General features: G+C 52.8%; 1 protein-coding gene across 4 annotated transcripts in view; it reads left to right on the forward strand.

The window, feature by feature from the left end:
* Nucleotides 1-26,339, forward strand: part of SNX29 (sorting nexin 29) — a 496,622-nt gene that overhangs the window by 296,709 nt on the left and 173,574 nt on the right. For all 4 annotated transcript variants that reach the window (XR_008294767.1, XM_027043227.2, XM_053213859.1 and 1 more), the window contains one exon: nt 24,985-25,101. Coding sequence is in view for 3 of the 4 variants with exons in the window: in XM_027043227.2 (XP_026899028.1) it covers nt 24,985-25,101 (117 nt within the window). In the remaining variant the exon portion in view is untranslated. Of the gene's footprint in view, nt 1-24,984; nt 25,102-26,339 lie in introns of those variants that run through there.

The raw sequence follows: 26,339 nt of genomic DNA on the forward strand, positions 1-26,339 counted from the left end.
GTGCTCCAGGTCGGTCTCCTTGGGCACAGATTGCTTTGACTTGGGTGTGCCGAAAAAGGATTGGAGGCTGCCCCAGAATTAACTAACTAACTAATTAATTCTTGTTCTGAAAAGCATCGGAAGCAGCTTGTCTTTCATACAGGTGCTAGCAGCGTGGGTGTTATATCACCTATGCTGGGTCATTGTGGGCATGTTCTTTAGCTTCCCCGAGCCTCACTTTCCCCGTCTGTGAAGCGGGAGCAACGGAAGACCTTTTTCAGGACGCGATGATAATTAAGCCATTTGTAGCATAAGCGTTTGTTACTTTGGTTGCTACTGCTATCATCAACATTGTTACCGGTCCCCTTGGGATAAAATGTGATGGTCCAGGAGGATGAACGAGTAGTCTGGCTCCGAGCCAGGTGTGTGTGTGTGTGCGTGTGTGCCTCCAACAGGTGCACGCAGGTGTGCCTGTCCTGGCCTCGTTGCCACATGGCTGCCTCTGGTTTTTCCTTGCATGAAGCACCATCCTTTTCCACGGAAGTTGGGGAACATTTAACATTTGCTTGTAGCCGAGAAGCTCCTTAGTGGTCGCGCCTGTCAGGAATGTCTGGTTAAAGCAGCTTCATTGGCGGTATTTTAAAAATGTGTGTTGTTCTCTGTGTATCCCTTTTGCCTGTTGGAATAAGGCCTTCAAACTCTCTCCCGTCCCGATCATAGTGAAGGCCATGGTCTAAAAACTTGAGAAAGACCTGGAGCTTGGTGGGCTGGCTCTGGGCTCCCCCGGGATCCTTCAGCAGATGCTTCTGGCTCGTGAGGGCACCAGCTCTAGGCCTGCCTTTCACGTTCACCAGCACCGGCAGCCCCTGGATGGGCACCCTGTCTCTGCGTCACTCACTCAGCCTGACCTGTGTCACTTGCCTTTTTGCACACTTTTTCTGCAGACTCTTCCTCGGCCCTCACGGTCCTGTCTGCTTTTCTTTGACTTTCCCTTGGCTTCAGCCACCCTCCTTCTTCCTCGAGATACCTGCTCTGGTCCTTCAAGCTTCACCTCCGGCCGGTGCAGCTCCTCTCCTGGGCCAGCTCTGAGACCCTCCCGGCTGTACTTCTGCAGGTGTCTGTGCCCGCTTACGCCAGTTTTCCCTCTGGCAGTTCACACAGAGGGAACGGAAGGAAGGAGGCAGGCGAATGTATGACACCTGGGGAGTGCCGGGCGCCCTGTTGTATTGTCCCCTGACTGCTGTGTGTATGGTGGTGGTGTTTTTCCTGTTTGAGAGATAAGAAACCTGAAGCTCAGAGAGGTGATGTTATTCCGCCAGTGACATGAGATGGCAAAGTGAGGAGGTCAGACTGCATGCATTCATTCATTCATTCATTCATTCATTCAACACCTTTTCGTCAGGTGCCCGTGGTGGCTCTGCAGTAATGCAGGAGCTGGGCTTGTTGCTGCGAACGAGAACTTCCCTCCTGGGGGGCTCACGGTCCAGGTCCAGACCCAGTCCTGTCGGACTTCACATCTCTGTCTGTCTTTGTGACAGTATCCTCTGATGAGGATTTCCTCCCGAGCAGGTGGTAAGGCCCTCCTTGGACCGCTTCCCGCACCCCCCACAGAGCTTGCGTTTGGGGGACTGGGCAGGAGTGGGGCGCTCCCGTGATGTCACATGGCTCTTGCATGTTGATTGTGGAAAGAGCACGTTTAACTAGAGCCGTCGGGTTGTCCTGAGAGCCCCGGCAGAGTCCTAACAGCAGCCACTGGACTGGATGCACCCGGCCTGCCTGTGCCCTGTGCCTGTTGCTGTCATTTCTCTGCCCGTAATGCTGTGTCATGGGAGTGCTTCTTTCCTCGTGTAGCTGGTGGGTCTGTTGGTTAACATTGGCGGGGGGGGGGGGGGTGGTCATTTTTCAGAGACCCTTTTAGGAAAGATAAAAACAAAGGGATCATTGCTTTCAGCCAAAAAGAAATAAGGAGTAAATTGTATTTCAAAGAGAGTGTCTCTTCTGAAACCCCCTTTCCACATTTTTAAAAGTTTTGGCTGAAGAGTGGCATGATAGGATGTGTATGTTGATTTAAAACCCTCCCTCAGGAGATCTTTGGGATGGGCTGTTTCAAAAGGAAGCACAGCATAGATGAACCTTCTTAACTTGGGGCAGCTCCAGTGTAAGGGCTTGTTCACAGGCCTGTTTGTTTTGAAGTTTTGTAAATGTTTGTTTATTTTTGAGAGAGAGGGTGCAAGCGAGGGAGGGGAAGAGAGAGAAGGAGACAGAGAATCCAAAGCGGGCTCCGGGCTCTGAACTGTCAGCACAGAGCCAGACGTGGGCCTTGAACTGAAGGACCACGAGATCATGACCTGAGCTGAAGTCGGATGCTCAACCGACTGAGCCACCCAGATGCCCCTAAACTTAAAAAATGTTTAATTGATTTTACTGACAATGTTCAGCAACCAAGACATTCCCCATGAAATCTTTGAATTCCAATTTCTCTTGAAAAAACGTGGAAAGATCCATCAGGAGTGGGTCTGTGCTTGCTTGGGGCTAAGTATCCGCTGCCCCTTCTCTAGGAGGTGGTCCCCTGTCTGGCCTGATTGTGTAGCTGTTTACCTGCCCGGCCCCTGTGGGCATTTGCTTTAAGTAATCAGCCTCCCAAGCCCTTTTAAAGCAAGAGTTTCTCAGGTTTGATTTCATATACAGACTTGGAGGTATGTCATTCACTCAACATTGATTGAGCAACTATGTGCCAGAAAATGGAACCTGCCAAGATGCCTCTAGGGAGATGGACCGCTGTCTCCTGACTTTCTGTGGGAAATGACTTAAATTGTAACGGGGAGAGGCCGGCAGGACCCTCAGCAGCAATCCCCACAGTGATGTCCTGTGGAAGCACGATTTCTGTGGACTGTCCGGGCTCAGTCATGTTTGTCTTACATGGCTAGGCCGTAGGTCATAGGTCTCTGAGAGCCTTGGACTCCAGGCAGGCCTGGGGCGTGGTGGGAACGTTCTTACAGACATGGAGGAGAATCGGTTTTACTTGGAACTGTCGCTGGGTGAAGAATTCGCTCGCCAGTCACGGAAGGTTCCATGCAGCGGTGTTCATTCGTCCCGGTAGTAGCCGCTAGTGCTGCGAGAGTGTGCGTCCTAGTGTCAGAGCACTCGGTGCCTTACTCAGATCGCGTCTGTTGCTTCGAATGGTCGCCCCATCCTGTGGCTACCACGGTTATCCAGGTCTCACTTGCGAGGATGTCAGGGCCCGGCGAGCATCTGTCATGCCCAAGCTCATACAGCTCATAGCTGGCGGGATCGCGGTTTTAACCCGGCCATGGCACCTGTCCCCTCCACCCTCTCCTGCCTCCGTTCACAAACATTGCAGGTCTGGGGGCGAGGACACTTTGTCTTTGCTGAACCATTATATTCGAAGAAGAACCGGTTAGCGTCCAGTGAGGTAGAAAAACAATATTTACGTTTCAGATCAAGTTAAAGGAGACCATCACCAGAGTCCCAGAGGCACTGGCTGTTCATAGAGCAGGAAGCAGAAGGTTGAGATTACCTAGTGTTGCAGTCTTTCAGCTCTTAGGGAGCGAGTTTTGTTTCGGATTTCACTGTAACACAGGTAGAGTCACGGTATTCAAAACACAGTCTCTGCTCAGCATCCCAGGATGGCATGGGAGCCGGAAATGAATTTGACTGCAGAAGCGTTCTTGGCAGGAAAAACAACAAAAAAACAGAAACCAAAACTTGCAGTGGGGGACGTGAAGCTCTGTTCGCCCTCCCCTTTATCTGTTCAGATCGGCCTGGGCGTGTTGGCCCATCTCACTGGCTGTTCCTTTCATTGTATTGACTGTAATACCATAGAATTTTATTCTCTTATCGAAAAATGATTGCGATCCTGTGTTTTCTTTGTTTCCGGGGTTTGTGCTGAAACGAGTGACTTGTGTATTTTCTTAAAGGGTATTTTGAGGGGCGCCTGGGTGGCTCAGTCAGTTGAGCGTCCGACTTTGGCTCAGGTCACGATCTCGCAGTATGTGAGTTCGAGCCCCGCGTCGGGCTCTGTGCTGACTGCTCAGAGCCTGGAGCCTGTTTCAGATTCTGTGTCTCCCTCTCTCTCTGACCCTCCCCCGTTCATGCTCTGTCTCTCTCTGTCTCAAAAATAAATAAATGTTAAAAAAAAAAAAGGGTATTTTGAAAGGGTGGCAAATGACAAATCCTCGATCCTCCCGTTGTAGTCGAAGAAGACTGCCGTGCAAGGAAGTGCTCTTTCCTGTAGCTGTACCCTGAGGCGGACATTAGCGGAAGCCACGGAAGGCAAAGGGACTGAACAGTAACTGAAAACCAGGCTTGGCCAGGCTCTTGAGGGTTTTCTCTCAATTTTACCTTCTTAACCACCCTAGGCAGCAGTTGGCAGTAGCCTCTTTTATAGACAAGGACCCTGAGTACATGACATTGAACGTTAAGTTGTGTTACCTGTTCAGGGTCAGCGAGTACGTGATGGAGCTGGCATCCAGATCTAGGTTTGTCTTCCCTTCGAAAGCCCCATTCACGTCACAGTGCCACGTTGTCCCCAGAGCTGCTAGCCGGAGATCTTTTAAGGTTCCCAATGAGGGTCTGCCTTTCCCAAGGCACCATTTTTGACTCTGCTTTGAGCACAGAGCGGTCTTTGCAGAATGTCCTAGAAAAGGCCACGGCAGGTGAGGCACAGTCCAGCAGCTCGGGAGTGGTCACCGAGGCACCCACGTCCCTCGCTGCTGTCCGCTGAGCTCCCAGGGTGTGCACCTCCATCACTGGACGGCACCTCCTCGCAGCTCTGGAGCTCCCAGCCTCGGGTCATACCATCTGCAGGGAGGTGGAGCCCGCCAGTCTTTCCAGAAGCCTCTGCAGCCATCTCCTGCCTTCTCCTGCACTGTGATATGGCTGTCCCTGAGCCAGTCACTTGGGATAGGGGCGGCATCAGTCCTGCCAGATGCCTGTGGTGAGAAATGGGGCAGGGACCGTTTCACTCGATGATTCTTAAGAACTCGTCATCTGCGTTACAGAAATATCTCCTTTGGATCTGTCCTTTGCCCCTGGCACGGCCGGCTGCATGGTCTGCAGGGCCCAGTGCAGAATGAAAATGCAGGCCTTTGTTGAAAAAGTAGCATGAAAGTGTCTTCCTGCCTTCCACCCTTTCTCTCTCTCTTGACCTGTCAGCGTGGTTTTTAAAGTTTTTATTGGCCCTTGGACGTTGCGTTCCCTTGGGGACCCTCAGACTCCTTGTGGCTGTGGACCCTCGCAGGCACCAGGAGCCCAGTGCCATGGCGTGACCTGCACGGGCCTGTGCCGTACGTGGGCCCTGTCGGGAGTGGAGCCTGGCGGCCCTTCCTAGGTGGGGGCCGGAAAGCAGGCAGCCAGGACTCCGCGTGTCCCTCTGCTCGTGCACACATCCCACTGTCCCTCACGCTTCACTCAGCATCGGTTCACAGGTGAAATTACTAAGAATTTCAAGGTGCTGAGCACAGAGCTTCAAGCCCCGAGTGAAGGGCCCACCCTGCTGGTCACCTACCCGTGAAGTCGGCCCTCGACTGTTGACTTGGTTTGCGGTCATTTCCATAGCAAGTGACACGTGGTCTCCTTTTGTTTTAGTTTCTGGATTCCGCAAAGGCAAGTCCAGGTTGCGTCATGAGGAAGAGGAGTCCATGCTAGGCGGTCGTTCGCAGAGTTCACGGCAGGGAGACGCCTTCAGGAGGCCAGAGGCCGTGTGTGTGTGGGCGTCAGGTGTTGTCAAGGGATGGGGCAGACGCGGGGATGGTGGCTCTCGCCACTGTATTGATTCAGTCGTGCCTGTTGCAGTGGCACAGCTTTCCCCCGAAGACCCTACCTTGGCACAGTCAGTGCGTCGACCAGTCTGCTCCTCTGAGTGGGGGCTCTGCATCCTTTCCGTAGAGAGAAGCTCTTACCTCCCTTTGCAGCCAGGCACGGGCTCAACGTGGTCCCGGTCCTAGAACACCTCCCCCTCAGGCAGAGCCCTGATGGGGTCCAGCCCTGTCCCCACCCCCGGCTCATCCCCAGGGTCCTCCTGGGATGATTGCTGTTTCCCGTACCGAAGCCAGTGACAGTTGGTGTGTTCGTGCCCCTGGGAGAGCAGCGGGTCGTGTTGAAAGACCCGTTTTAGTTGTTGGTTTCTGGCCTGACTTACAAAGCAACACGCGCCTGCCTCAGTGTATTGGTGCTGAGGTCACACGCCCGTGCCTTCTCCAGGACAAATGGTGCCGAGACAGGGGACGCCTACACAGCTGCCCCCGCCCTTCTGAGTAACTTTGCCGAAGCAGGAACGTGAAGTTCAGGTTGGTGTGGAGGGAGGTGCCCCACGTGGGGAATCAGACAGACCTGGCTTCGAGTCTGACCAGCAGGTGGCTGTCCGTTACTTGAGCAGCGTGGGTCTCCGTTTTCTTGTCGGTTAAACGAGGGAGGAGGAGTCCTCCCCCCTCGTGACAGGATTGTGCGACGCCGCTCACCTAAGGCAGGCACAGTCAGCCGTGTCCACCGGTCTCCCGGGCTCGCTCGAATGTTGGCTTCGATGGCCGGAGCCCCCGTGAGGAGCCTCCCCCGGGGGACTGTGCCGGGGCCTCACGTCCAAGCGTGGCCGACGTCCCAGAACCCTGACGCCGGAGGGAGTGGAGTCCAGAGACGTCCTGCTCTGACCTGACACGGAAATTCCGTTGGCGTTGTTTCCGTTTCACAGATGGCGAGTGCCTTTGCCGGTCATGCCAGCCACACTGGGTCCTGCCTCTCTGGAGCTTATGTCGTAGCACAGGGAAAACACTAAAAACAAGTCGTCAATCAAGAAGGTAGTCTAGGGGTTTTTTTTCTGTGCAAAAAAAACCAAACAAATGCCTCCCACGCTTAGTGGTTTTAGACATTTTGTTGTTCTGTGGCAAGGTTTGCCATCCGGCATGTGAATGTGCCGGCCTGTTCCCCTTTGGGCCTGAGGGCCTCGCTGGCCAGGGGCCGCAGACAGCCCTCCGTTCCTGGTCACTGGGGCGTCCCCTTAGGACAGCTCACACGTGTCCGCCGCTGGGAGGCGGAGAGGGTGAGAGCGAGACGGGGTCAGTCTTCTGTAACTTCCCTTAGCGGTGGGGTCGCAGAACTTGTGCCATGAGCTGTTCGGAAGTCGTCCCTGGGTGCAGCCCACACGTAAGAGGAAGGGGCAACCTGAAGGCCCGAGGGGCACAGAACCCCGTCTTGTTGGGAAGAGGCTCTGTAGACGGGGTGGTCAGGGAACACCACTCCCAGGAGGTAACGTGTGCGCTGGGTTCTCCGTCATGGGACGGAAGAGCAAGGAGGCTTGAGGGAGACTCTGCAATGGGGCAGGGCTCAGCAGAGGGACCGGGAGACCATCGTATCAGGGCGTAGTGAGTTAAAAGCAAAAATAAGTGTGAGGATAGGCTGGGAGGGTTGGCAGGGACCAGCCTTTGCTTGTAGCTATCTTTTGGTCACAGGGAGCTCACCGCCTTACAGAGCAGCCTGTCCTGTTGAGGGGTAAAGGTCGACATCAGGAGTTTTGCTCTCACATTGGGCGGGGACTGGTCGTCTTTGCACTGGCTGCAGGTGCCTGGCCCTGGTCCTCTGTACCTGAGTCACAGACACGAACTTGGAGGGCCTCCCGTGTGCAGTGCAGAGGGCCGGGCATCACGGGATTTATAGTGAGGTCAGCCTGACAGTGTCCCTGAGCTGGGGGAGCTTCTGGGGCTGGAGAGAAGGATCCAGGCACAAGGTGGAGGCTGCAGGAGCCGCTCCGTAGGAGACGCGTGGCCCGCTGAGGTGTGAAGGCAGAGTGATCACGCCCCGTGGACAGGTGGGTAGAGGCTTCTGGACGAGAGAGCCCTGAGGGCGTCTGCCTTGTGGGCTGCCAGACAGAGATCCTCCCTGTGCAGGATGCGAGCCGTGACCTCAGGAAAGCAGTGCATGGGCTGTTGGCACAGATGGGGTGGGGCTGGACGTGGTTTGTGCCTGGGAGGGCCCGGGTCGGTGACCCAGAGTGTCAGGGAGATTTCTCCGCCATGGGAACGGTCCAGAGATGATGTCACGTTCGGAAATTCACAGCTGCCTCTGTCGAAAAGGCTCCAGAACTTTCCTTTGGCTTCAGAACCAGCCTCTGTGAGTGCGTGTGCCCTCTGGGAAGCCCGCATCCAGGAGCGTGTGGCCTGTGTTTTATTTTCTTCTTTGTTCCTCACTCTTGTGTGTGGTACACTTGTAATACCCCAGGCACTGTCCTTGGAGCTCTGTGTACACGGTCTGACCGTCGACACCCCCCAGCGATCGGGCATCAGTGCCTCCTTCAGGGCGGAGCCCCAGGCCCAGAAGCTCCGTCAGCCTGCCACATCTCACACTGGGGGCCGTGGAGGTGGGTCCGCCCTGAGGCCCCCCTGCCTGCAAGCCTGCCCCCTTTCTGCTCACCTCACACCTCCTTTCCCTTGTCAAAAGTCTTGGGTCAGAAAGCATCCCTGGTGTCCATGTAAAACATCACCACAGAAGATGCCAGAACCCATGGAACAGGCATAGAGAGAGGCTTAGTTTTGATGTGGAGGAAGGTCCTGTAAGCAGATAGGAATGAGGGCAGCCATGATGGTTGCACCTGCTGGACTGTTTTGGTGACCCTCCCCCCCCATCCCTTTATTGGTGATTTCTGAGCCTCAACGGTGTCAGGCACCACGATTTGGCTCTGAGATACAGCGGTGAACAAAAGCACAGTCCCTGCCTGAACTGCACCACCCCTGGTCTAGCGTGAGCCCCCAGTGCACCAGAAGAGGTAAGCTTGCAGGCTCAGTGCTACGATCTGGCAAAGGAAGAGAGGGCCACCTTCCCATTGCCGTGGGTGATTCGGTGAGCTGAGCTATGTTGCCCGCAGGATAGGACCCAGGAGTCCCGGCGCCATCGACAGAACCCGTGTGAGCTGCGCCAGCCAGAGAGGAGAATCCTGGCGACGGCCTGAGGCTCATGGTTCCCACCCCACACGGGACTCTCCTCTTCCCCTGAGTGAGCTGTCTGGGTCTGTTAAGGCTGCTGAAATGATACCCCAGTGTGAGCAGCAGACCTCGGGCGCTGGAAAGTCCCCAGTCAGGGCTCCAGCGGGTCCATGTCTTGGTGAGGGCCCACCTCCTGCTTTGCGGACACCGTCTTCCTGTTTCCTCACACGGTGGAGAGAGACGGCAAGCTCTGCTGCTCCTTCCTCTGAGGACACTGCTATGGTCTGAACGTTTGTGTCCCCCTGCGCCAAAACCTAGTGCCCACGGGGGTGGTATTCGGAAGTGGGGCTCATGGGGGGCGGTTAGATCATAAGGACGAGTCCTCAGCAGGGAGGCTGGCGCCCCAATGAAAGATGCCCAAGAGCCCCCAGCCCCTTCCACCTGTGAGCACACACTGCGAGCAGTGTCATTCTGCTGCCCAGAGAAGTGCCGTCACCAGAGCCCAGCCCTGCTGTCACCCTGCTCTGGGACCTGCAGCCTCCAGAACAGTGGAGGAATGCGTTTTGGTTTTTGTTTTTTGGAATTTACCCAAATACTGTTCTAGCAGCCTGAATGGTGCAAGACAGGCCCGAAGTCCATTCATGGGATTCCATCCTCATGACCGGTCCCCTCCCAAAGGCCCTCCTCATAACGACGTCACATGCTCGGTAAGCTTGGACACAGGACTCTCGGCCGGGGACACATTCAGTCTGCGTCACTAACTTGCATTGCAGCTGGCGGTGGTGGGTGCAGATCATTCTTTGTGGAAGGAACTGTGGGGGTGCCTCATATTCACCTTTCTTTTTTTCCCTTTAAAAAAAACCGTGAGTTTATGTTGAAAGAGAGAGAGAGTGTGTGTGCCAGCAGGAGAGGAGCAGAGAGAGAGGGAAAGAGAGAATCCCAAGCAGGTTTCACACCGCGAGTGCAGAGCCGGGTGCCAGGCTCCATCCCGTGAGCCCTGAGATCAATACGTAGCCGAAAACAAGAGTCGGATGCTCAGCCAACGGAGCCACCCAGGTGCCCCTAGTATTTGCTTTTCTAACACTTAAACATTTAACATTGCTCACATCTAAAAAATGCTTAGAAGGGATTTATATTCCTCTCTCTCCACGTGTTCTACACACTTGTGGAGCCCTTGCTGTGTGCCAGGCACTGTTTGGGGCCCTGGGGGTATGGCAATGAACACCACCAGAATCCCTGCCCTCCTGTTGCCTCCTTCTTGTGCAGATGAAGTGACCATGAAGATGCGTAATCGGCTGATAGGCAGGGTTGTACCGGAATCAGACCAGGGGTGGGGAGTGATGGGGGTAAGGGGAAATAGTTTGTACAGTGTGGACATTCAAGGTCATACTGAGATAAGCCAGGAATAAAGGTCCACGGGTGGAAGAGACAATGAGCCAGGTGGTTAATTATCTGGGGGAAGAAAGTCCTATGCAAAGGCCCTTGTGTTTAAAGAACAGAAACGAGGCCCATAAGGCCGGAAACGGTGTCGGGGGCCGTGGTAGGAGACAAGGGCAGAGATGGAAGGGCCTGGTCAGGTCAGGCCTCCTAGGCCCTTGTTGGGACATGCCTTTAGCTCTGAGTGATGTGGGAGCTGCTGGTGGATTTTGAGCAGTGACAGTGCGGGTACACTGGCCACTCTGTTGAAAGCAGGTGGACGGTGGGCAGGGCAGAGGGCGGTGAGACCACCTAGGGACTCTTGCAGGAGTCCCGGTGAGACAGCGTGGTGGCTTGGACCAGCGTGCTGGTGGGGAGCGGTGAAAGGGAGGGCGGCCGGTTCTAGACTTGGTTTGGAAGGAGAGCTGTCTGAGTTTGCTCTGGGTTGCATATGGGCCACAAGAGAAGGAGGAGCCTAGGAGGATTCCAGAGTTTCTGGCCCACGCAAATGGAAGGCAGCGAATCGTCATCCGGTCTAACGGGGACATCTGCAAGGGGAGGAAAGTCAGGTTTGGTTCTCAGGCCGTTTACTTTGAAGGAAATGGGCGAGCGGTGGGATATGGGCATCCGGGCTTCCCCCGAAGATTTACAGTGATTGGTCCTCAGTGTACAGATGGTGTTTAAAACCACACGCCTGGCCGGGGGCATCGAAAGAGGTTTTCAGAATCTCCGTCTGTGAAGCAGAAAGCTTGCACACATCTGAGGAGATGTTTGCACACGTGTGGAATGGGGAGGTTGATGTAACCTGTCTCATCTAGCTTCCTCGGCCATGAGGGGGGGGAACGTGATCCCTACTTCCCATGGGTGTTTGTTGTAAGGCAGCCTCTCACATGCTTCTCTGGGCTTTATGCCCTTCTGCAGACTTGCAGGCCCACAAGTCTGGGACATCCAAGCTTGTGACCTGGAAGGATTGTGTTAGGATAGGCCTGGTTCTGCTGCAGTAATGAGCACTCCCCAGTCTCAGGGATTTAATGTAATAAAAGCGCACTTCCGTTGACACCGATGTCCAGCACGAGCTGTCCAGGGCCAAGGGTGGGGGTGTTCTGCCCCATGAACTCACTCAGGAACCTGGGCCGCCGGAGGCTCTCCTGTTGTGCGGCCACACCGGGTGGAGACTATGGCCTCCTCACTTAGTGTGGCAGTGGCACAGAGCAGCAGCCCTTGGCTGAGACTCAGAAGGGACCCGTGTGACTTCTCCCTGGAGCCCATTAGCCAGAGTAGCCAGGTGCCCGTGCCCAGCTGAGCCCGGGGCGGGATGGTGAGCGCTGGTCTCCCTGCCACAACGACTCCTCGGTCGGTCATTTCCACCTCGGGGCTAGAGCGGCCGTGGGCTTGGGCCTTCAGGCCGCCTGCAGACCAGTGCTTTCTGCTGGTAGCGAGAGAGATTTAGGCCTCACTCCCACCCTTCCACCTTGGTACTCCGTGTTGAGCAGGTGAACTGCCTTTTGCTTCTACCAGATTCTGGGGAAGGGGGCATGGTTTCGCCTGGTCACCAGCTGCTCAAGTGATAGAAGACCCGGACAAGTCACGTTTGAGGCCCTCTGTTGGGGTCACTTGTGGAGAAGGACTGTGTTACTGTTTCATTTATCTTCACTAAATATGTCATGGGCTTAAGGGACCCAGAGAAAAAAGCTGCATCCCCTGTGGGCCTCTGCAGAAGGGGGAGAGGTAACTGATGTTTCCTGAGCGCCTGCTGCCAGCTGGCCATATTCTCGGTATTTCAAAGTACACAGGATCTTGGTTACATCACGAGCACCCATTGGAGGGAAGAGGGTATGGTGTCCACAGTAAGATTTAGAAATGTTCAGAACTGTAAGGAAGTAGCATCTCCTGTTCATGGGACACACCTGGCCGAGTGTGGCCGTGGAGTCAAACCCAGTCTGTCTGCCTTGAAACTCCATGTTGTTGGTTTGTTTGCTTTCTCAACCATTCTGTCTTGTCTTTCCATTGTGAGAACCTTGGCGCATAAAGAAATCTTACAGGTGCACACATTTTCATGTGTGACCAGAGGCTGTGAGAATCTGAATCCTAATTGCCCCGTTGTTTATTGAGCCCTCGTTGTGTCTGGACTCTGAATCCTAATAGCAACCCTATGACTTTACATGATTCTGTTGCCACCATCTTATAGATACAGAAGCTGAGACCCAGAGAGGCTGAATGATTTGTCCAAGGTCACCCAGCAAGTCACTGGCAGATAAGGGTTTGAACCCTGGTCTTCCAGGTCCAAGTTCATCGTCCAGACCACTACCCTACACTGCCTGCTGAAAACTTGAGCACGCCCTTCCTTCTGTACAGGTGTTCATGGCCCCAGCTCACCCATGGGTAGTGACTTGGTTTCTCCACGCAGGGAGAAACTGGGCGGTCATTACCTGAAGGGGGCCTCTCTCAGCTTGAGGCGAGTGCCATGTGGTATGAGAAGGGGACTCTCCAGGGAGGCAGACTTTTTTCTGAAGCTCATAAAATTTAATGTTTTTCATTTACTGTCTTTGTTTTGAAACTTGGGCATAATACATAGAGCCGTGTTTGAAATATTCAGGAGGTCTCTGTAGTCCTTCTGAAGGAACATGATTAAGAATGCAGGCTGGACTCCCCTTATTTCTCGAAGACATTGGAATATGACAAAGAGCCATATAATTTCAGAATTTACATCTTTATATGAAATTCTGTGCTTTCCAGCACCCTGCACAATAAATGTTAAAGCAACACTCCAGGGTGAAATATTTTTTGAAGAAACCTCTGGAATGGGGAGCGAGTGTTAGATCCGTGATATTGTAGAACTTCCTGGGTCTGGCAGCTAGTTCTGCGGAGCAAGCAGCAGCTGTCCTGTGCTGAGGCCCTACTGTGTGCTGGCCTGGGTGCCCTGAAGGCTGTTCCCTGTGACAGATCCCCACCTCACAGCTGAGCAGGCAGAGCTCAGAGCAGGGGCTTGGGGACGGGGGCCTGGCTCTCATCTTGTTCCACATGCCTCCTGTCCTGCAAGCTTCCATGTGATGTAACTTGCGGACTCCTCACCAGGCCCCCAGGGGCGTCTCCTCCATGTTCCTGCCGCACCACAGGCCACACGGTGTGGGGACTGTCAGAGGCTGAATCCTGTGGAGACCGGGGGTCCCTGAGGTCACCGCTGATGCGGGGCACCCAGGACAGTGCGAGTGGCTAAATGAGCAAATGAAGAAGTAATTCTAGAAGTGTGCGGGGAGGCACATCTGGCCTCAGGAATAATAGCTGTATAAAATAACAACCCCAGAGCCGCAAGAGATTGTACCCGTGGTAGCTGGGAGTATGAGCTCCGGGTTTGGATTCCAAGTTCTCTGCGGATCCGTCTTGACTAGGACTTAACCTCTGTCAGCCTCGGTTTCCTCGTCTCTTCCCTGGAGACGGAGCTAGAACACAGAAACCACCAGGGCAGGGCTTTCTCTCTCGTGTTGGCTGCTGTCCACAGTACTGAAAACAGGGCCTCGTGGGCGGTAGACGGTCCAGAGAAACTTGTGGAAGGGATGAGTGTGCGCATTTTCAGGCGTTTCCAAAGAAGGGAATATGCTGTGACCGGGCCTCACAGGTTGCCTGCGTGTGAGCTAATGAGTGGGTGATGCTAAGAACCAGGTCTGGCCCAGAGTACGTGCCGAGGACCTGTTGGCTCTTAGTGAGGAAGGAACCCCCCGCCCCACCCCGCGCCCCGTTCGTCTTCCTCCTCCACTGCCTGTCGTGCCTGGCCTGCAGGCTGGACAAGGTGTTCTGTGCTCGGAGGTGGATGAGGCCACTGTGGAGCTGCCTTCCAACTGTGGGGTCCTTGGGAATCCGTAGTCGGCCTCTGTGAGCTGGCCTGTAACAGCGGTAGTTTTGAAAGGGGAGACCAGCAAAGCTGTTCGACGTAATTCTGGATCCATTTCCCCAGGGTTATGTACTTGTAATGGGTTATAATTGCACCCGTTGTGTGATGCCAGGTGAACTGCATTATCTCCTGTGTTACCAGAAAGGAGACTTTGTCCTCTTCTCTACCGCTGACCCTCCCCTAATCCCGCAAAAATAAGCCCTGGGAGTTTCTGGGTCACTTGGCAGTGATCCCAAGTCAGATGTATGGAGACGGAGATCTGCGCTCCATGCAGACACTGTGAATTGCGTGGGAGACAGCATTGTCTGCTGGGTGCATGAAGACTGGTCACACCATTGCTGCACCTCCTTCTGTGGGAGTTTTGTGTAACAAAGAGTGTGTGGATCCGGGTGTTAGCTATTGCAGTAACTACTTTGTGCTTATGGGGAAGCGTTCTAGCCCCTTTGGACCTCGTTTTCCTCCCCTGCGAAATGGGAGCAACAGTGGCAGCTGGCAGAATGTCTCAGGCCATTGTGTACAGCTGTACAGGTTGTATACTGCACAAGGGCATGTGCTTGGGGACCAGTAGGAGCTATATGTAGCCCATACCATGCTCACCGAGCTTAGGCTTCATGAGACTGTAGCTACTCAGAATACACACCTTTTTCTTACCTCTGCAAAAGATCCTTTAACTATGCCCCTGCAGATGCTTCATCTGTATTAAGTGTTAGGAAAACAGTAGCCGCTTTTGCTACTGTTGATGAGTCATTTATGGAGACAGTGGATGAATGGATCAGAAGAGTGGGGGAAGGAGATCACAGAGATTTGAGTCAAGGTTTGAAGGGTAGATAGGATTGTTGGAGGGGGAGCATGTAGTCCCATTTGGTCAGTGGCCATCTTTCCCTTGAGATGTTTTCCCCCCTCCCCTTCCCACGTCTCTGCTCCTTCTATTGGCTATATGCTATGCAAGGAAATTAATGGGATGCTGTTGAAAGTTACTATAAAATTTGGGGTTCTGGAGAAATGTCAATGCAGACAAAATGGTATAACATATCTCCCCATGCCCGTTGCCTGCCCACCCGGCACCTTCTCTTTGGCCAGTCCTGCTGCCTGCCGACCCTCCTTGACCACCCCCTCCGTATGATCTTGAGGTAAATTGCAGGCATCTTGTCGCCGTATTCGTCCACCTCATTGACAGGTGTCAGGCAGAGAGGAGTGTGGTCTGGCTTGGGTTTTACGGGGACTATTTGAGCATCAGCTCACACGCAGGGCAGAGAACAAGTCGGGCAGCGGGGGCTGCGCTGTTTGTCCAGGTGGGATATGAGGCTGCTTCTGACCCAAGGCTTGGGGGACTGGCTGGAAGAGAGGAAACGCATCTGGAAGGGGTTCAAGCCGTACATCGTGCAGGGCCTTTGGCACTGGCTGCCTTTGGGAGCACCTGGTTAATAGCAAGCAGCGGCTAGCAGTGTGGAGTGCTTAGTGCACGCCAAGCCCCAGGCTGATCACTCCTCACGTGTTAAGTCCTTTAAATGTCACAGAAGCCCTGTGACATTTACACTGTCATCAACCTCATCTTATGGATGAGAAACTGAGGCCCAGAGAGGGAAAAGCGACTTGCCTGAAGCCTCTGCCAGGAAGGGGGAAAGGTCTCCCGGTTCCGGGTGCAGCACGCCCTGAACACCCTGCCGGCCAGCCTCTGTGCTGATGCTCCAGCAGGAGGGGGGACGGATGGCGGCACCTGTTTCAAAGCTTCGCGGCCGCATGGCGCGTCTGTGCTGTTCTTGGGAGAGCGCATCTTTCGTGGTTTTGTCGGGCTTTGCTCTTCCTCCTCATTTGTCTCAAGCAACCGCTGCGAAGGTGTCGGCTGCTCCTTTATTACCGCGGTTTCTCAATATTCTGCCTTTGCTCTGGAAGGGCCATGAGCGAAGGCAGGGAAGAAAAGGTGTGATCTGGGCTGTGCGCAGCTGCTGCTCCCTGTGACCTTTCTCCGCAGCTTGCCTCTGTGTATTCTCAGAAAGGTCGTGCGTCAAGAGAAGTGAGGACCCACGTGTTAGGGACTGGGACCCAGCAGCTCTGTGGCGGACCTGTCACAGCTACCTGAACATGTGTTTCTCAGCGACATCCCGGTATTAATTGAGCTGCGGTTAGTTCTGGGTGTTTCTTCCCCTCCCCCCTCCATGAAATCGTAATCCCAGCCAGATGTTTCCAAGTATTACTTCTCGCAAGCTTGGAGCTGCAGGCACAGCGGGGCTCGCTACAGAGGAGGTGAAGGCAAGCTCTTTCAAACTGAACTAACCACTAGGGTTCCCTCCCCAGTCACTACTTATCTCAGTGACTTTGCAGACGGAGCCCACACGGTCCTATCTCGGTGGCACCTGAAGGTGGGTCTGCCTCACAGGCTTCGGCCGAGGGTGTCACTTGACAGCATGATGTACTGTCGAGGAGGCCCAGTGTCAAGGTAGCAGAGCTGCTGCCTCGCCGAGAAGGGAGGGTGTGGACGGCTCCTGGGCTCAGCCCCCCCCTTCCCACCAGCAGGAGCAAAGCAAAAGGAGCAAAGGAAGGAGGAACCTGGAGAGACTGGGAAGATAGGAGACCCAGTACTGTGAGCTCTGGACTCACACACCCCTTCTTGCAGACAATCGCTTGCCCTTTCTGAACCTTGGCTTCCTCGTCTGTAAAATGGGCGCAGAGCTACACTTCTCAGGCGGGTTGTATATGCTAATGTATGAAGCCCCCGCAACGCTGCCTGACCCCAGAAAGTACTTGTTGTGATCACTTAGGGCTCGTTCCCTGGGGCCGGCACTGGGCAGCGGCCGAACTCTCTTTCTCTGTTCCCCATGACAAACCTGTACAGTAAGGGACAGTGTCCTCAATTGACAAAGAACATAGCAAGAATCAGAGATGTGAAATTATTTACTCGCGGTCACACAGCAGCGAGTAGACAGAGCCTGGGTTTGACCTCCTGGTGCTGGAGTGCTGCCGGAATCTTCTCTGAGTTTCTCCCTTGGACCCCGAGTTCCCCAGGAGGGTCTGCCTTAGCAGGGGTTCTGACTCCCTCTGGGTGCTCTTTCCCTTACTGCCAGGGTCTCTCGGGGTGGGTGTCTGTAAAATGGTCCGAGGCCGGGTGTCTGGAGGCTCCGAGGGCAGTGGGAGGAGGTCTCCATGCTGGTGACAGCGTGCCCTGTAGAGCTGATGGTGCCTTTTCCTGGAGGGTGTGTGTCTGGTGGTGCTTGTTCTTCGGGGTGGGGGGGGGGGTGTGTGTGACGGCACCTTGTCCCTGGGGGGTGTGAGTGTGCCGGTGCTCTCGTCCTGGGTCCGGGTCCCTCACTCCTGGTGGCCCCATGCTGCTGAGACTGCGCTAGCATCCTGGTGATGGTGGAGGGAGAGGCAGGGGGGAGAGTCCAAAAGGAGGACTCAGAACTTTTGAATCTTGGTTCTGATGCAGCCGGCTTGCTGTGTGGTCATGGGCAAGGTGCTGATTATCCTCTCTGTGCCTCAGGTTCCTTAGCTATGAAACTCCAAGTGAAAGCATCACCTCCCATGGAGCCATGGCATCGATGAGGTGCTTCCTAAAGCGCTGCTAGAGCAGCTGTTGTGCCGAGGAATTGCCCTGTGAGCCTGACGCCCCTTCCCCACGGTCGCTGTCCAAAATGCCCCCTCATTTCCCACCTTGGGAGTCTCATGGCCCCGGCAGAGGAGGAGGAGACCGGGTCTAGAGTTGTGGCCCTGGTAGGAATAAGCCCTGTGCCCTTACACGGGGCTCTCAGCCTTTCTCAGCCCGGGCTTCCTCTGTCCCCACACGGTCACAATATTGCTCTTGCTGGCTAATTTATCCATCGCCTGAAGGGTCACGTGATGGAAAGACTGTGGGCTGTGGAGCCAGGATGACTGAGTTCGTCTCAGCTGTCACTCGTGAACTCTGTGACCTGAGACAGTTTGTTACTTAGTTCCTGAGCCCCACCTTCCTCCCCTGGAGAATGGGCATGATCAGGCAACTGTAGGAAAAGTTCAACACACGGGGGTCAAAGAAAGTGATGGCAGCTATACTTTCCCCAGAACTTCTGAGACCTGTGTCCTGGGCTGGGTCTGCATGGGTCTCATTATTTTAGTTAACTTTCCTAAATTTGTTTAGTTTTCAAGCCCAGAGTGACACTGTACAAGAAAACAACACAGAGGTACCTGAGTGGATCATTCGGTTGACCGTGCGACTCTTGATTTCCGTCCGGGTCATGATCCCAGGATTGTGGGATTGGGCTGCACATCAGGCTCCGAGGTGGGCAGGGAGCATACTTGAAATTCTCCCTCTTTCCCTCTTGCTGCAAAATAAAATTGAAAAAGAAAACGCATATCCATCTGATAGACTGACAGTTGATAGTGTTGGTTCTGTCTCTGTTTTTTTAAAGTTTACTTATTTTGAGAGAGGCCATGCGAGCAGGGGAAGGGCAGAGAGACAGAGAGAGAGAGAATCCCAAGCAGGTTCCTCGCAGTCAGCACCCGGAGCCTGATGCAGGGCTCAAACTCACAGAACTGTGAGATCGTGACCTCGGCTGAAATCAAGAGTCAGATGCTTAACCAGCTGAGCTACCCAGGTGCCCCAGGCATCCCAGTTCGTTCATTCTTTTTCTTTCTTTCTCTTCCTTCCTTTCTTCCTTCTTCCTTTCTTTCTTTCTTTCTTTCTTTCTTTCTTTCTTTCTTTCTTTCTTTCTTTCTTTTCTTTTCTTTTCTTTTCTTTTCTTTCTTTTTAAAGAATTCAAATATCATCTAAAAACGATCATAGTTGGGCTTCATTTATCATTAACTCATCATTGTTTCTGATAATTATTAATGCAAGGCAGAACTGGGTTTTTTTCTTAAACTTCCAATTCTTTGCAGACTGACACCTATGTACACCCCCCCCCCCACAAAAACCCCCCAGAAAATCTATGGAATTCCTGGATTGCATTGCAATATGAAACTGTGTCAAATATTTTTAGCTCTTTACTGTGAACTTCTGTTCTTACCTAGTCCCACTCTGGTAGCCCACGGTCCCCCTTCCACATCTCGGCCCCGGTTCACGGACCCCTCTGGGTAGCACCTGCCGCAGGCTCACTGCACCGTTTCTGAGCGTTCCACCCGCCACACTGCGCGTGCCACTTGCTGCTCTTAGCGCCCTGGGGTAGTTGTTCTCTGGCTCGTGGCCTGGTTCACCCCCGCAAGGAGTTGGAAGTGGACAGCCGACAAGTGGAGACGCTTCCGTGACACTGCTGTTTTGCAAATAGGAGCTGAAAAGCTAGGTTTTCTGCAAGTCAGGACCAGCCCAACTGCAGTTGATACGCTGTGTGTGACTTTGAAGGCAGCTGCCAGAACTGAGTGAACATCATGGCTGGTGGGGCCTTCAAAAAGTACTTGGTTGGATTTCCTACTCCCAATGAGTCAAAATTTCTGAGGGTGAGGCCCCCAAATCTGTATTTTTCTCTTTTTTAATGTTTTTTATTTTATTTTATTTTATTTTTGAGAGAGAGAGAGAGACAGACAGAATGCAAATAGGGAGAGGGGCAGACAGGGAAGGAGACACAGAATCTGAAGCAGACTGCAGACTCTGAGCTGTCAGCAGAGAGCCCACTGCGGGGCTCCATCTCATGGACAGTGTGATCATGACCTGAGCCGAGGTCGGCCACCCAGCCAACTGAGCCACCCAGGCGCCCTCTCAAAATCTGTATTTTTCAAACACCCTCCAAGTGGCTAATGATCAGCTTGGTTCGGGAGCCTCTGGCCCGCACTGCCCTGCTTCCCTCTACCCCGTGGGGCAGGCTCCTCTCCTTCACCCTCAAGGGGCACAGCTTTCTACCATAGCTCCAGATGGAGCGCAGAGAGCGCAGACAGGGGCCTTCCCGCCTGCTGCTTCCCGACTCTGACTCTGACACTGACACTCAGTCCCCTAGCCCCGCCTCTCTGAGCCTGAGGCTCATCTTTAGGAAGGCTCACCCGGCCTCCAGGAGGCATGTGGGCGGAGCGAGGATCCTGTGAACGGAAGGATGTAACTGCCTGGAAGAGGCGTGGCATGCAGTTGGTGCTCAAAAGCCGATGCAGACAGGTGGGCGCTGGCCAGTGCTTGGTCCTCACTGAGCAGGTGCAGTGTCCTCATCCCAGAGAGAGGTTCTCAAACCCTGCCTGCAGCCTGTGTACATGGGACCAAAGAAGAGCTTGTGCGTTTGATAAAACTTAGGACACTGAGACCTCTCAGTGAATGTTTTTGGATCCTTGGGGGGGGGGGTGTGACCAGAACAGCCTCAGTTGCTGTTAACATTTGGGGGGTGTCTTGGTGTCGTTCATCAGGGAAGTGTCTAATCAGGTAGCTGAGGGAGGGAGAAGCATGATTTGCTCTGAATGTGATTAGATAGAGCATTCTGATATCAAAGGAAATGCCAGAGGCATTTTTTAAAAAAAATTTATAATTCTTTCATGATTTGGCAGGTAATTATGATAATTCCTGGGATTTTCACAGACTTAAAGGCTTTTTCACAGCCACTTTGTTTTTGGAAATCATCTTCTCTGATGCTCCAGCTGGAATGGATTGCTCAGTCCCCTGACGTTCCAAAGGCATCGTCTTCCAAAGCCCGACTCAAATGTCACCTTCCTGATGGCACTTTCCCGCATCCCTTAGGCCAGGGATACCAAGCAGGGGTCCCCCACGGACCCAGATGCTGATCGGTTGGTAATGGCTGCCTGAGTGTTTTCTTGAGGAAGGAGTGCAGCAAGCAGCTAGTGATGTCTGCCAGGGGCTGGAGGTGGGAGATAGGAGGTGAGCCTGGTGAAGTCTATCAAGCCATGTGGTTGAGCATTTAGGTGGGTTCCAGCTGTTTGGAGTTAAACTGGTGCTTTGGGCACAGGGGCAAGTAGAGGCACCAGATAACTCCCAAACAGAGGTGTGCCAGGTCACAGGTGAGTGATGTAAAAGTTGGATAGATGTTGCCAGATCGCCCGTGACTTAACACTTCTTGAGTCTTTCTACCTTCCATCTTTGTTCTCTCTGGGGGAGGCCTTCCCTGACACCCTGTCCTCTTCCCCAGTCTTTCTCTCTCCCTGAGCTGTAAGTTTGTTTGACCTGGAGGATGTGAACCCCATGACATACCTGCCTCCCCCCACCACACGTGGAACCGGGCCTGACACGTGGTTAGCAATTCTGTTGGTGACGTTGCCTCAGTGGGGGACAAGGAGTCTGTCTCCACAGCTGAGCTCCTTGGTAGAGCACGTGTGGCCCCTTGTATCCAGCTTCAGCAGGCATCCTTTTCCTTTATTTCCCTTCCATGCCATCACCCATCCTGGAAGGCCGGCTCTCCCTCACTGAGCGCTCACCATGCCCAGACACAGTGCACCCGCTCAAGGCAGCAGCTCCGTGGCCCCATGCAGTGGGTATGGTTTTGAACCCTCATTTCGTAGGTGAGTGGCTCTAGGCTCCTCGTCATTAAGTGATGTGCCCTAGAGCTGACTGTAAGTGATCAAGCGCAGGCCTATCTTGCACCGGAATCTGAGCCCTTAACTGCCTTGTCTCAGCTGCCCACGCCACCCCAGCAACTTCGGGGTCTTTGCACCTGAAGTTTCCTCTGCTGAATGTGCCTTTTTCCTCCCTGTCTACAGGGCGTCCTCCTAGAGCTCAGCGCGTTTATGGGATGTAGATCTGTGGGTCTGAGTGACTTTAGATGCCAAAGGTGGGGGGGCAAGCGATGGGGGGTTAGAGAGAGGCCGGCACCAGATCTCAAAGGTGTTTGGGTTTTATTTATCTTCAGGGCAGCAAGAAGCATTGAAGGTTTTAAACAGCAGGTGACAGCATCAGATGTTGCTTTGGGAAGATCACTGGGTCTGCTTGGTAGAGGAGGGACTTGAAGGGTAGCTACTTAATGTCCCTCCCTCCCCATTCCCTGCGAGTTTCTGTGGCTGCTGAAAATCAGGAATGGTCAGGTGGGACCTGTAAGCACCCTCAGAGCCTAATAAAAACTCCAGCAGGCAGTGCTTGAGCTTCCTGCTTTCGTTTTTATGATCTCCGCTTGGTCTGGAGGCTCTGGGAGACTTGAATCCATTTTTAGTTATACTGGACTTGGAAGGAGGTACTCACGGAACAGCATGCTCGGCATGGTTTGTGGAAGACGAAAGCTGTGTGTCTCAGTGCCTGTGTGTAGGGATCTCTCGTACAGAAATTCAGAGTTTCAGAGCCTGGCTGAATAGCTCTGTAGTTTTCATGGCTGCTCGAAATGAGCGCATCAGATTTTGTCTCCTCTGTTCCCCTGGATCTCCACCCCTTCCCCCTGCCTCCTTCCCTAGTGAAATGAAAGCTTCGTCTGACACGGTCAACTCACTCTTCTGGCTGCAGAAGAGAACAGCTCGTGATAAATACCCTTTGAAGCTGGGATGTGTCGATGTTTTATGCATTTATGGAAAATTTGTTTCAACACTCTGGCTGCCCCTGCAAAACAAAGCAAAACAAAAACAAAGCGAAAGCCCTGCTTTGCTTTGGAAATGACAGTGGCATTTATTTAAAGCTCTATTTTGTGGGGGCACGTTGGCAGGTATTTAGCAGTGATATGGGTAGTTGTGTCACAGTTTCCTGTTTACTGTGTGGTAAACGGATTCTTAGGCCCGAGGAGGCTCATGGGGGATTTACGTGATTTCTGTGTGGAGGATCCACACATGCATTATTAGCGATACCGTGTGTGTTTGTGAAAGGCCACAAGAAGACCATCCTAAGCTTTTTTTTTTTTTTTTTTAATACAAAAGGGATAAGACAACGGGGAAACATTAATTTTGGGTCTATATACAAGGACCCTGGGTAGGGGCTCCCTGACTTACTCTCCCGTTGTTAATTGCATGGGACTTGCAGTGTCTTTCCGGCCCTTCTCACCGTGCATGTCGCACTGGTTTGAAAGAGGTGGGCACCTGAGAGACGGGGGCCACCGTGGACAGGGTGGGGGTTCACACAGCAAGTCGAAGGAAGCCTCAGAATTTGATCGGGAGCTCGGTACGTTTCATGTTGATTGTACCACGGCTGCCTTTAGTTTCAGGCCAAGAATTTTAATTCTTTTAAAGAGCCCAAGTGATTATACCTGCTGGTAAATGGAACAGTGTTCATTATCAGGAAACTAAAAAGTAAGGAAAAGTAGAAATAATGGAAAGAAAATCTGTCCCTTGACTAATGGTAATATCTTGTGTATTTCCTTTTATGCCTTTTACCTTTTATATAACGATGTATCAAAAAAAAAATAGAAAAAAAAGGGGGGCCCTTCTTTACTCCTCCTGAGGCATCAGGACTTAGGTTAATGATCCTTTCTTTTCCCACAAAGGCGTCCTTAGATCCCTTCTTTATTCTGATGGTATGTTTTATATTTCATATATAATACTTATTACAAATGGTCTGGTAATATTTTTGTCTTGACTAGTGTTTATACTAAGTACCTGGCTGCAGTCTGTGGTATGTAGGAGGAGGTCATCTCTTGGGAAAAGCAGGGAGACAGGGTTAGGTGAGGGTCTCCTGACATCTCCATTCTCGAGGGATTCTCTTTTGTGGTTGTTGTTTATTTATTTTTGAGAGAGAGAGAGAGAGAGAGAGAGAGAGAGAGAGAGAGAGAGAGAGAGAATCCCAAGCAGGCTCCACACCACCAGTGCAGACCCCAGTGTAGGGTGAACCCACAAACCATGAGATCATGAGCCCAAGTGGGACACTTAACTGACTGAGCCACCTGGGTGCCCTGGAGAGGGGTTCTCTTTAAGATACTTGCAAGATTCTTCTTTGAATGTTCCTGAAGAGCATGGCAAGAGGACGTCTCACATTTCTCTAAAAAGTTTAAATAAATTATAGCTGAATTTGATTTTAAGCCCGGTCAAGATTGTTCATGTAATCAGGGAAATTACTTAATGTTTTGGCCTTACAGGAAGACATCTTTGTAAACAAATAGCTAGAAAGGTCTGTTGTTGATTCTGTACATCAATCATAGACTACCTTGTGGCAACCTCTGTTTCTGTTTCTTTGGGATGAGCTGGGGGCATTGAATAAACGTGCAACAATTCAAGGGCTCACTGTGGGCCACCATCAAGTGGGCTGCACGTGGGGCACGGTAGAAGTGGTAGAATCGTGGCAGGTAGCCCAGTGGTCGAGAGCCAGGGTCCTGGAGTCAGGCCTTCATTAGCGGTATGACCTTGAGCTAGCTTCTTCCACTCTGTGACAGCCTTTCCCTTCTGTAAGGCAGAAATGACAACGCCTGCCTTATAGAGCCCGCGTAGCAAAGATGTTAGCAGCGTGTGGAAAGGATTTCCTGGCGTTGACTAAGCAGTGACTGAGGGGTAGCTGTGCCATTGCAGTTCTGTCTGTCATCATTACTGTTCTCATCGCTTTGAGCTCTGGTTCTATTTTCTCGGGTTTCAGAACCAAGTTCCTGAGGAACAGAAATGGTCAGTCAGTCCAGCTGTACCATCAGCAGCGTGATTTTTGGCAGGCCCAACTCAGATAAGCAAGAAAGCCTTCGCTAGGAAAGTGTCCACGAAGGAGAAAAACCTTAGGCCCCAAATAACCCGATAACAGCACCGTCCTGACCGTGAACGGTCGACCGTAGATTCTGTAGTGTTAGAATGAACCAAGTGCAAGACGTGTTCACCTTACAGGTGGATTTGCACGACTCACAGGTGAGTGGCGTTCTGTCTCCAGCCCAACCAACCTCCCAGTGCCTTGCTGACAAGTGACAGGACCAGAGAAGGTGGGACAGGTGACTTGGGTGAGGGGAGTCAGCCCTCTGAGCCTCACCGTTCGGTGCTTGTGTGTTCCAGGTGGCGGAGATGCACGGCGAGCTGATTGAGTTCAACGAGCGCCTGCACAGGGCCCTGGTGGCCAAGGAAGCCCTCGTGTCCCAGATGAGGCAGGAGCTCATCGACCTGCGTGGGCCGGTGAGTGCTCCCCCCCCGGGAAGGTCCCAACCCTGCCCTCCTGCCTGCTGTGTCGGTCTGTCTGCCCAGCCTCCGCGGCCCCCAACCCTGCTCCTCAGCTTGTTCATTGTTGACTGTGTCAAGGGTGTAGAAGAAGAGTACAGAGATGGCCAGAGTGAGCTTCCGTGTACCCAGCGTCCAGCTGTTACATGTGCATTAACCTTCACTACGCTTGGTTTTCTTTGGATGGAAGGGGGTAGAATAAACACGATGATACCAGTTCCATTTGAAGCCCCCCTTTGTAACGTTTCATGCCCCGGCACCCCATAATCCATATTCTGAAATGGGCGTGTAGCCTTCTCCTTCCTATTTTTATACTTTGCTACATACATACGTTTCAATTAGCAATAAGCAGTCTTGGTTCTGTTTAACTTTCACCTACATGATGTTACTGTGTAAATCCCGTGGCCCCTTGCTTTTGCTGGTTTTTAACTCAATTTTGTGGTTTGAGGACTGTCTCACAAAGATCTAGTACAGGATCTTTAAACTGTGGCTCTCTCGATACTTGGGGCCACTTAACGGTAGTCCCCCCCATAGCCGTGGTTTTGCTTCCTGTGGTCTGGAAGCACACCACACTCCTTCTGGTGAGTTGTGAGAAGGTCAGCGGTGGCCTCATGCTACATCACGATGCCTGCATCACTCACCCGCCTTGATCCCGTCACTTAGGCCTTGGGTCATCGCACATCATCACAAGAAGAAGGGGGAGTACAGGACAGTAAGATTTTGACAGAGGGGCTCATTCACATCTTTTATTACAGTATATTGCTAAAATTATTCAGGTATTTTCTGTTGCTAACCCCTTACTGTGCCTGATTTATAAATTAAACTTTGTCATAGATATTCATGTGTAGTAAAAAGCACAGTATGTGTATGCTTCAGTGCTGTCCATGGCTTCAGACATCCACTTAGGATCTTGGAATGTATCCCCCGCAGATACATAAGGGGGGGGGCGACGGTAGTTACTTGTTGTGGGCTGTCCTATGCATCCTGGGTGTTTAGCAGCACCCCTGATTTCTACCCACTGGAGGCCAGCAGCACTCCAGGCTGTTACAGTGACCAAGAAGGCCTGCAGACATTGCCCGACGTTTCCTGAGGGGCAGGGGCCAAACCACCCTGGTTACGAAGTCCTCGTCTAGTTCATTCACTTTCTTGACTCTAGTTCTCTACTGAACAACGTATTGCACTATTTTTTTTTTTTC

The sequence above is a fragment of the Acinonyx jubatus genome, chromosome E3 (genome assembly GCF_027475565.1).
Source record: "Acinonyx jubatus isolate Ajub_Pintada_27869175 chromosome E3, VMU_Ajub_asm_v1.0, whole genome shotgun sequence".
Taxonomy (NCBI): domain Eukaryota; kingdom Metazoa; phylum Chordata; class Mammalia; order Carnivora; family Felidae; genus Acinonyx; species Acinonyx jubatus.